General features: G+C 47.3%; 1 protein-coding gene across 1 annotated transcript; it reads right to left on the reverse strand.

Annotated features, from left to right (window-relative positions):
* Window positions 1-1385: 1385 nt before the first annotated feature.
* Window positions 1386-10762, reverse strand: ZNF132 (zinc finger protein 132). Its single transcript, XM_007175395.3, has 3 exons — window positions 10392-10762; window positions 7751-7877; window positions 1386-4600 (listed from the first exon to the last, which is right to left on the reverse strand). Exons 1-3 carry the CDS (start codon window positions 10488-10490, stop codon window positions 2670-2672), a joined length of 2157 nt encoding a protein of 718 aa, XP_007175457.2. The 5' UTR covers window positions 10491-10762; the 3' UTR covers window positions 1386-2669.
* Between the last annotated feature and the right edge of the window lies 1 nt (window position 10763).

A 10763-nucleotide genomic window follows, 5' to 3' on the forward strand; every position in this document is an offset into this window, starting at 1 on the left:
TGGAAACTTTTTTCAAAAGGTAAATAAAATGTCAGTTCAGCGAAACTTGTTATGTGGTTGTAGCTGTGTCCCTGGCCTAGAAATCGTGCTTCATGTCAAGAAGGAAATGTTAGCTGAGAGGTATGTTTGGGGAGAGAGCCACCAACCCCAAACTTGAGGGGCTTTGGGCCATGGTGCTCAGCCAGTACTGTGGGTTGGAAACTGCTGCTTCCTTTAGCTTCAGTGATTCCTCTCAGCCACCCCCTGATGGCAGGAGGGGCGGTGGCCATGCGGGGTGGGACCCTACGGAGTTCTCGCCAGTCTGCTCAATGTCTCTCCAACACCGTAAGGCATACGCCCACCCCCAGGCCTGCTCGGGCCCTTCTCCCTGTAATACTTGTCTGCCCCTGGCGTGGTGATCTGTGTGGGAGCAGAGTTAGAGTCCAGCTGAGCAGAGTAGGGCTCAGATGACAAACAAGTTGGGGTAGGGTAGACTGAACCAAACTCCTCACCCCAGCCAAAAGGGCCGGCATGATCTGTTTCCTGACCTTTTGGCCTTCTTCTCCTCTTCATGGGCCACTGGGTCTCCTCATTGTTCATTCTTGCCTGGGGCCTCTGCACTGCGGTTCCCTCTGGCTGGAATACCCTTCCCCTGGAGTCACCTCCTCAGCTCTTCCCAACCAATCTGCAGTAGCAGCTATCACTTTGTCACCTCTGCTTCATTTCCTTCATAGCTCCAGCCACCCTGCAATGACGCTGCTTTAGTCTGTTTGCATGTTAAATTTCTGTACTGCATATCAGATGGAGATGAAATGTATCTACCACAGAGCTCAGGCAAGAGCCTGGCACACAGTAGGACCCCAGGGAATGTTTGGCTGCTCTGAAGGACTGTGCTGGGCCCAGACCACAGCCCCGTCATCAGAGCTGACTCTGGGGAGGGAGAAGGTAGGACAGCACAGGGAAATAGTAGTACGTCCCCCTTCCTGCACTCCCTGAGTGCTTACACACCTACCCCAGGCTGTGTAAACTGCTGCTGTGCTCTGGAGACTGAACTCACCCAGCAGGGTCAAAACCCATAGGGGCCCTCCTGCATGAAAACTGACTTTCTAGTAGGTGATGTAGACCAAATGTTGTGTCCCCCCAAAATACACAGGTTAAAACCTAACCCCCAATGTTTTGTATTTGGAGGTGCGGGCCTTTGGGAGATGATTAGGTCATGGGGGAGGAACCTTCATGAATGGGATTAGTGCCCTCATAAGAGACCCCCCCCCGAGAACTCCCTCTCTCCTTCCACTGTGTGAGGACACAGAAGACAGCTATTAACCAGGATCCTCACCAGACACCAAATCTGCTGGCACCGTGATCTTGGATTTTCCAGCCTCCAGAACTGTGAGAAATTTCTATTATTTATTAGCCACCCAGTTTATGGTATTTTTGTTCTGTCAGTTGGAATGGACTAAGACACGGGGAGACAGACATCCCTTAAGAAACCACACAACTGGCAACTGTGAGCAGGGCTGTGGAGGGGCCCCAAGTGTGTCGATGAGGCCCCTCCGGATGTTCTGCATTTCTGTCTCCTGGGGGCTCAGATGACCTCTGCAATTGGCTTTTACCTTTTAGTGAAGGGAAGAAGTTATCATGGCTTGTATTCGTCATGGCTGATCCTTTCGTTGTAACTTTTAAAAAATTGAGCATTTAATGATTCTTTTTTACACTCTAGGGCTTATTCATATTTCACCAGTATACATGGAGACACACACACACACACAGATATTTCTCCCTTGGTACTGTTTTAGGTATACTCCACATGTTGTGATACGCTCTGTTTTCATTTTCATTCAAAATACTTTCTAATTTTTCTTTTGATTTCATCTTTGACCATGGATTATTTATAAGTGTGCTATTTAGTTTCCAAGTGAGGGTTTTCCACACATCATACTATCCTTGATTTCTTATTGAATTCTCTCATAGTCAGGGTCCATACTTTGTATTATTTCAATTCTTTTCCATTTATCAAGCCTTGTTTTGTGGCCCAGATGCTCCGTTTTGGTAAATGTTCTATGTGCCTGTGAAAATAATGTGTATTCTGCCTTTATTGGACAGAATGTTCTATAAATGTCCATTAGGTCAAGTTGGTTGGCAGTGTTGTTTGTCTTCTATGTCCTTACTGATTATCTGGGATGGATGTGGACATCTCCAACTATAATTGTGGATTTGTCTATTTCTCCTTGCCGTTCTATCAGTTTTTGCTTCATGTACCTTGAAGCACTGTTAGGTACATTAACGTTTAGGACTGTCATGTGTCTTGATTAATTAATCTCTCAACTGGCATGGGGTTAGTTCATTCCTTAACCCTCTCAGAGGCAATGGGAATGAAGCCATTCTAGTGAGCCTAGGACAATCCCAACACCCTCCAGGAAAGGAGAAGGGAGGCACAGGGAGGTGTTCTCTCCATGTATATGAAGGTGACTGCTGCAAATATTTGGATCCAGGCAGCTAGAAAGAGGTTTATGCTCCAGAGGCGAGACAGTGCTGCCTGGGTTCCTGGGCTGCTCAGAAGGGGCAGAGTAGCTTCTGAAGGCTCTTCCACATTAGTGACCCATTAGTTAATTTCTCTGTGGGTATTCTGCTGCATGAAGTTTGACGTGGCTGAAGACTTCCTCACGAAGATCATTTCTACAAGGCTCCACTCAGGTATGAATCCTCTTATGCTGAGCAAGGTTGCAGAGGCGGCTGAAGATTTTCCCACATTGGCCACACTCATAAGTCCTTTCTCTGGTGTGAACTATCTGGTGTCGAACAAGTGTGGATCTTTCACTAAAAGCTTTCCCACATTGGCTGCATTCATAGGGCCTTTCTTGTGTGTGAACCCTCTGGTGACGAACCAGGTGAGAGTTATTGCTGAAGGCTCTCCCGCATTCACTGCACTCATAAGGCCTTTCCCCGGTGTGAACTCTCCAGTGATAAATGAGGCTGGACTTGCGGCTAAAGAACTTCCCACATTCAGTGCACTCATAAGGCCTTTCTCCAGTGTGAACTTTCTGATGTTTAATAAGAATGGAGTTTTGGCTAAAGAATTTCCCACATTCACTACACTCATAAGGCCTTTCTCTTGTGTGAACTCTCCAGTGCTCAATGAGACTGGAACTGTGAGCAAAGGCTTTTCCACATTCGTTGCACTCGTAAGGCCTTTCTCCAGTGTGAATTCTCCAGTGCTGAATCAGGCTGGAGTTGCGACTGAAGGCTTTTCTACATTCACTGCACTCATAAGGCCTTTGACCAGTATGTACTTTCTGGTGCTGAATGAGGGTGGCGCTATTGCTGAAGGCTTTCCCACATTCACTGCATCCAAAAGGCCGTTCTCCGGTGTGAACTTTCTGATGTCGAAGGAGGTGAGAGCTTTGGTTGAAGTCTCTTCCACATTCACTGCATTCAAAAGGCCGTTCTCCAGTGTGGACCTTCTGATGCTGAGCAAGGTTGGAGTTATTGTTAAAAGCTCTCCCACACTCATTGCACTCATAAGGCCTTTCTCCAGTGTGAACCCTCCAGTGCTGAATGAGAGCAGAGCTGCGGCTGAAGGCTTTGCTACATTGATTGCACTCATAAGGTCTTACTTGGGTGTGCACTTTCTGGTGCCGAAGGAAATTGGAGCTTTGGCTGAAGGCTCTTCCACATTTGCTGCACTCAAAAGGTCTTTCTCCAGTGTGAACTTTCTCATGCCGAGTGAGGTGTGACCTGTTATTGAAGGCTTTCCCACATTCACTGCATTCATAAGGCCTTTCTCCTGTGTGGATTCTCTGGTGATGAACAAGTGTGAGTTTGTGGCTAAAAGTTTTCCCACAGTCACTGCACTCATAGTATTTTACTCCAGTATGAAATTTCTGGTGCTTCCTCAGCTTAGACGGGTGACTAAAGGCCTTGCCACACTCCTTACATATGTGAGATGTTTCTCCAGTGTGAAACTTTTGGTCATTAACAAGAGTTGATTTCTCCTCTAAGGAATTTTCAACTCTTGGGCATCTAAATTGTATCTCTTCAGAGTGAGTTCTCAGGTGGTTGAGGAGGACAGAACTCTTCTGGAAGGCTTTTCCATAGTCACTGCACTTGAAGGGCTTCTGTGAGGCATGGACTTCTAGGAGCTGCCCAAGACTGGAAGGATGTGGTAAGGCCTCCCTGCACTTTGTGCTGCTGTGTGGCTTCCCACTGCCATCTGTGTTTGGGTGCTGGAGGAGGTCATGGCCGTCCGAGACATTCTTACCACCTAACCCACATGTAAAGGGCTTCTCTGATAGACAGACTATTGAGCTCTTCACAAACAAGTCCCTGTCCTTGTCCCATTTGAAGGGCTTTTCTCCACTGTACTCCTTCTGATGCTGGTGAAGGTTTGCACCAAACCAAAACTCTCTGCCACATGCTACACGTGTGTAGGGAGTCTCCTCAGTGTGTGTTCCTTGATGTACATCCAGGTGCAAAATGTCTTTCAAGAATGGGTCACACGTGTCACAACTGTTAGCCTTCTGGGTGGAAGGATGTGCACTGAAAATCCTGACCTGTGACACCACATCTACAGAAGCATCCTGCTTGGAACGTACCTCCTCATCTTCCACTCCATGCCAACAACCTGAAAGCCGAGAAATTTCTGGTTAACTGAGTGTTCCACTTAGTGGAAAGGGTGACTTCATTAGAAATATGTGATTGACACATACAGAAATGGGCCCAAGGGTTTGTTGATAGGCCAAGGGGGCCAGAGTAAGAGTGAAAGGCTCACTGTGCAGGACAGGGCCCAGCAAGCCACAGAGTAAAGGGGCCTCACCGGAGGCATGGACACAGAGGCAAAGAACTTGAAAAGACATTTCTCAAAGAAAGATAAATATACACAAATGGCCAATAAGTACGTGAAAAAATGCTCAACAGCATTAGTCATTAGAGAAATGCAAACTCAAACCATAATGAGATACCACCCCACTAGGATAGCTATAAGAAAAAAGATAGTGACAAGTTGTTTATGAGGAAGTAGAGAAATTGGAACACTCATACACTGCAGTGGGAATGTAAAATGGTGCTGCTAATTTGGGAAACAGTTTGCAAATTCCACTGCTATGTATCTACCCAAGAGCAATGAAACATATCTACACAAAAACTTGTACCTGAACGTTCATAACAACCGTAATTTTTGTAACAGTCGAAAAGTGGAAACAAGCCAAATGCCCATCAACTGATGAATGGATTAAAAAACTGGTATATCGATACAATGGAATATTATTCAGCCATAAAAATGAACAACATATTACTGATATGTGCTGCAACATGGATGGACCTCAAAAACATTATGCTAAGTGAAAGCCAGTCACAGAAAAATGTATATTGTATGATTCCATTTGTATAAAATATCTAGAATAAGCAAATCTGTATAGTCAGGAAGTAGATTTCTGGTTGCCTAAGACTCAGGAGGAAGGGATGAGGGGGGATGGAGAGTGACTGCTAAAGGCTACAAAGTTTTACTTTAGGTAATGAAAATGTTCTAAAATTAGAGTATGGTGATATTTATTTATTACCTCTAATTTTTAAAAATTTTAATTGAAGTATATTGTGTTAATTTATGCTGTACAGCACAGTGATTCAATTACACATATATGTACAATTCTTTTTCATAGTCTTTTGCATTATGGTTTATCACAGGATATTGAATACAGTTCCCTGTTCTATACAGTAGGACCTTGTTTATCCATCCAATATGTACTAGTGTGCATCTGCTAATCCCAAACTCCCAATCCATCCCTCCTCCAACTCCCACCCTTTGCAACCACAAGTCTGTTCTCTATATCTGTGAGTCTGTTTCTGCTTCATAGATACGTTCATTTGTGTCGTATTTTAGATTCCACATATAAGTGATATCACATGGTACTTGTCTTTCTCCTTATAACTTACTTCATTTAGTATGATAATCTCTAGGTCCATCCACGTTGCTGCAAATGGCATTATTTCATTCTTTTCTAAGGCTGAGTATTATTCCATTGTATATATACACCACATCTTCTTTACCATCTGTTGAGGGACATTTAGGTTGTTTCCATGCCTTGGCTATTGTAAATAGTGTGGCTGTGAACATTGGGGTGCATGTATCTTTTCGAGTTTTCTCTGGATATGTGCTCAGGAATGGGACTGTTGAATCATATGGCAACTCTATTTTTAGTTTTTTAAGGAACCGCCATACTGTTTTCCATAGTGGCTGCACCAATTTACATTCCCACCAACAGCGTAGGAGGGTTCCCTTTTCTCTACACCCTCTCCAGCATCTGTTATTTGTAGACTTTTTAATGATGGCCATCCTGCCCAGTGTGAGGTGGTACCTCATTGTAGTTTTCATTTGCACATCTCTAATAATTAGTAATGATGAGCATCTTTTAACGTGCCTATTGCCCATCTGTATGTCTTCTTTGGAGAAATGTCTATTTAGGTCTTCTGCCCATTTTTCGTTTTCTTTTTCTTAATTTATTTTATTTTTATGTATTTTATTTTTGGCTGTGCTGGGTCCTTGCCACTGCACATGGCCTTTTCTCTGGCCGCAGCGAGGTGGGGGGCCACTCCTTGCTGCGGTATGCAGGCCTCTCATTGCGGTGGCCTCTCTCCAGCTGCGGAGCACGGGCTCCAGGCATGCAGGTTCTAGCATTTGTGGCACACAGGCCCAGCAGCTGTCTGCCCATTTTTCAATTGGATTTTTTGTTGTTGTTGTTACTGAATTATATGGGCTGTTTGTATACTTTGTAAATTAAACCCTTGTCAGTTGCATCATTTGTAAATATTTTCTCCCAGTCCGTAGGTTGTCTTTTTGTTTTGTTTATGGTTTCCTTTGCTGTGCAGAAACTTGTAAGTTTCATTAGGTCCCATTTGTTTATTTTTGTTTTTTTTTCTATTGCCTTGGGAGACTGACTTAAGAAAACTGGTACGATTTATGTCAGAGAACATACTGCCTATGTTCTCTAGGAGTTTTATGGACTATGGTGATATTTATACAATGAGAACATATGAAAAGCCACTAAACTGTACACATTAAAAAGGTGAACGTGGGACTTCTCTGGTGGTCCAGTGGTAACGAATCCACCTTCCAATGCAGGGGAGACGGGTTCGATCCCTGGTTGGGGAACTAAGATCCCACATGCTGCGGGGCAACTAAGCCCGTGTGCCACAACTACTGAACCTGTGAGCCTCAACAAAACAGCCTGCGTCCCACAAAGTACAGAGCCCACATGCTCTGGAGCCTGCGTGCCACAACTAGAGAGAAGCCTGTGCACTGAAACAAAGAGCCTGCATGCTGCATCAAAGATCCCACTTGCCTCAACTAAAACCCGACACAACCAAAAAAAAAAAAAAAAAAGGTGAATGTTATGATATGTATCAGTAAAGCCATTAAAAAAAAAAGTCTCTGGGGGAAGGGGCAGAACCTAGGCATGGCCCCACACTAGGTCACCCCACCAGGAACTGGTAAAGCTCAGTGGGATCCTTTAGGCAGACCAGAATGCCTGATCCCCAACCTCTTCTCCCACAAGGCCTCTGTGGGACATAACAGCTATTAGGATTGCTCATCAGGCTGCTCAGGGAGAAACAGGGGGAGTGCATACAGCTCAGTCCCAGCACTCACAGCACCTACAACAGGAAACCTGAGAAGGAAGCAGTGTCCATGGTCCAGCTTTGGGATGAACAGAGCTTTCTATGGGGAGAAGGCATAAGGCAGATGCTGGCCACCAGGCTGGGCAGGGCATAAGGGCCTTACCAAGTGAGGTCATGAGCTCCAAGTTCTCCAGCATCACGCTGTGGTACAGCTGCCTTTGGGCTGCATCAAGGATCCCCCACTCCTCCTTGGAAAAGTGCACAGCCACATCCTCGAAGGTCACCAGACTCTGCAATGATGAGACAGCTAAGCCAGGGGGCCAATAGGTAGGCTGAATAACAAATAGTCAAATGGGCACATCCAGGCCCTTGACCTGTGACTCAAGAGTTCTGCCACATCTACCACTGGCATCTCCTCTTCTCCTGACCCCCTCAGTCCATCCTCCCCTCACCTACCTGCAGCTCACCCCCCTCTTCAGGCCCTCACCTCAGAGAAGACAACAGGTGCTGGCACCACTGGTGTCCTTCTCTCCTCATAGTCCCACTGGCCACTTTATCCAGACCAAACCAAACAAGAGGAACAAATGGAAGGTGGATAGATGGATGCTGTTTCAGCTCTAGGTTGGCACACAGCCCACTTCCCCCATTGGACAATTTCCCTTGTGTCCTCCAGGTCACACCTCCCAAATATAAGAAAATTTGGGCTCTCTTTTTTTCCTTAAGCCTCTAGTACCAGGGCTCATTCCCTTACCTTGTACACATAGGACCATACCTTCCTCAAATCTCCACTCCCCACAGCCCGCAATACCATCGCCCCTCTCCCTGGCCACACCACAAGCATCTCCCTAGTGTACCCATATACCACTATGTACATAGCTTGTCGACAAAGGCAAGCAAAATCCAATACTAACCTTGCACTGCCCTTGATTGCCAAAACTTCCCACTGACAGAGACAGCCCTCACTCCTCTATTTAATGCCTCCCTTCTTTGCTCTGTTGCTTCAACCTTGCACCCCAGAACCATGAGTAAGATCTCAAACACCCTTATTCTCTTCCAGCTCTGACCTTGCACATGCTGTCCCTTCACCAGTCATAGCTGTCCTTGCCCTTCCTAATACACGAATCCCAGACCCGATGGCCCCCACTCTTGGCTTAGGAACTCTTAGCTTGGGCTGACCCTTTATGTCCCTGCTACTCCAATAGCCTGACAAAACCCCCTGGACCCAAGGAGGATGGCCACAAAAACCTGGTGAGCTGTAGAGAGGTAAAACAATCTAACCTCGGGCCCCTCTGTTATCCTACCTGTTACTTCCATGCTTCATTTTTTCATCCCAAGTCTACACTCTACTCAGAGGCTTGGTCATCATCCTGAACCCAGCTCACAGCTGCACACAGTGTCTAAGCACAAGCCTCCACCCCTTAGATGTCTCCAGCCTGGACCCGGCAGAAAGCACACTTGGCACCTCAATTTGGCAGTCTCTGGGACATTGTCTTTTTTTTTTTTTTTTTTTAAATATCTTATTTTATTATTTATTTATTTATTTAAATTTTATTTATTTATTTATTTATGGCTGTGTTGGGTCTTCGTTTCTGTGTGAGGGCTTTCTCTAGTTGCGGCAAGTGGGGGCCACTCTTCATCGCGGTGCGCAGGCCTCTCACTGTCGTGGCCTCTCCCGTGGCGGAGCACAGGCTCCAGACGCGCAGGCTCAGCAATTGTGGCTCACGGGCTTAATTGCTCCGCGGCATGTGGGATCTTCCCAGACCAGGGCTCGAACCCGTGTCCCCTGCATTGGCAGGCAGACTCTCAACCACTGCGCCACCAGGGAAGCCCCTGGGACATTGTCTTTTAATATTTATTATTTATTTAGGCTGCGCCGGGTCTTAGTTGCGGCACGCGGTATCTTTAGTCGTGGCATTTGGACTCTTAGTTGTGGCATGCAGACTTCTTAGTTGCGGCATGAGGACTCTTAGTTGCGGCACACATGTGGGATCTAGTTTCCCAACCAGGGATCGAACCTGGGCCCCCTGCATTGGGAGCACAGAGTCTTACCCACTGGACTACCAGGTAAGTCCCTCTGGGCCATTTCAAATACAATAAGGCCAAAACCCAACTCTTTATCTTCCCTCTGAAATCTACTCGCACCAACTTCCACATCTGGAAAACCTATCAGGGTCAACCAAGATACCTCATTACCACACATCAGGAAATCTAGTCCGTCCTACTCAAAAAGCACATCCAGGAACCAACCACTTGTCCTACCTCACAGGCACCTCTAAGAGCACACACGTGGACTACCGCAGTCTCCTCCTCAATGGTCTTCCTGCCTGCAACCGCACCCCACCTCCCAGTCTCTTCTCCACCCAGCATCCAGAGGGAGCTTGTTAAGATCTGAGTCAGAACACCTCCTTCCTCTGCTCTACACTTCCCGTGACTCGCATCACACTGCGAAGAGAGGCCCAGCACCTCACTCTGCTATTCCAGGCCTGCCTCCAGTTCCCCTGCTCGTTATTTCCACCAGACGAAATGGAGACCTGTGGTTTCTCTGAACACTTCCACCTTATACTCACCTCCAAGCAACTGGCACATACTGATCCCTGTGCTAGGGGCACCTTTCCAGACCTTATCCCACGTGATCCGCTCCATATAACCTCTGGCCTAGGTTCCGGATACTAGGACAAAGTGACTCTCAGGGCCCCAGACTCAAGTGCAGGTGAAGAATTTGGGACACCACCATTCTCTAACGGGCTCCAGGCTCAGGAGGGCGGGGATCCCAGCGGGTGAGGACCTGTGCACCCGCCACTCACCTGCGCCGGGTCCATCTGCGACGCTGCAGGCCCGGTCACAATCTGTGGGCTGGGCGGGGCCCTGCCAGGCGGCGACCGGGACGAGCCCAGCGGGCTCATCCAAACCCCCACACCCACTGGGTGGAGTGACCGCAGGCTGACTGTCTCACTCAAGGCCTTTGTCTTCCCCAGTATGATATAGGAGCTGTCTCCCGGGAATGTGGGACGAAAGCGGGGCGCGGAGACTCTCTGCGTCCGTTCCACTTCCGGGAAAACCGAGGCTCAGGAAGGAAGGGCCGTCAGCCGAGGGTAAAAGTGACTGCCAAGGTGCGATGACGGTTCCAGCACGTCCCCCCAACCCCGGCCCCCTTCGCCGCACTTCCCAGCGACGGT

Source organism: Balaenoptera acutorostrata, chromosome 19, assembly GCF_949987535.1.
Source record: "Balaenoptera acutorostrata chromosome 19, mBalAcu1.1, whole genome shotgun sequence".
Classification (NCBI taxonomy): domain Eukaryota; kingdom Metazoa; phylum Chordata; class Mammalia; order Artiodactyla; family Balaenopteridae; genus Balaenoptera; species Balaenoptera acutorostrata.

What these genes read in the sequence shown, in the direction of transcription:
- ZNF132 (XM_007175395.3), bottom strand. Translation starts at nt 10,490, where the DNA reads ATGAGCCCGCTGGGCTCGTCCCGGTCGCCGCCTGGCAGGGCCCCGCCC. An exon ending in CGCAGATGGACCCGGCGCAG is followed by an intron (nt 7,878 to 10,391) that starts GTGAGTGGCGGG and finishes TCATCATTGCAG; the next exon opens with AGTCTGGTGACCTTCGAGGA. An exon ending in GGAGCTCATGACCTCACTTG is followed by an intron (nt 4,601 to 7,750) that starts GTAAGGCCCTTA and finishes CTCGGCTTTCAG; the next exon opens with GTTGTTGGCATGGAGTGGAA.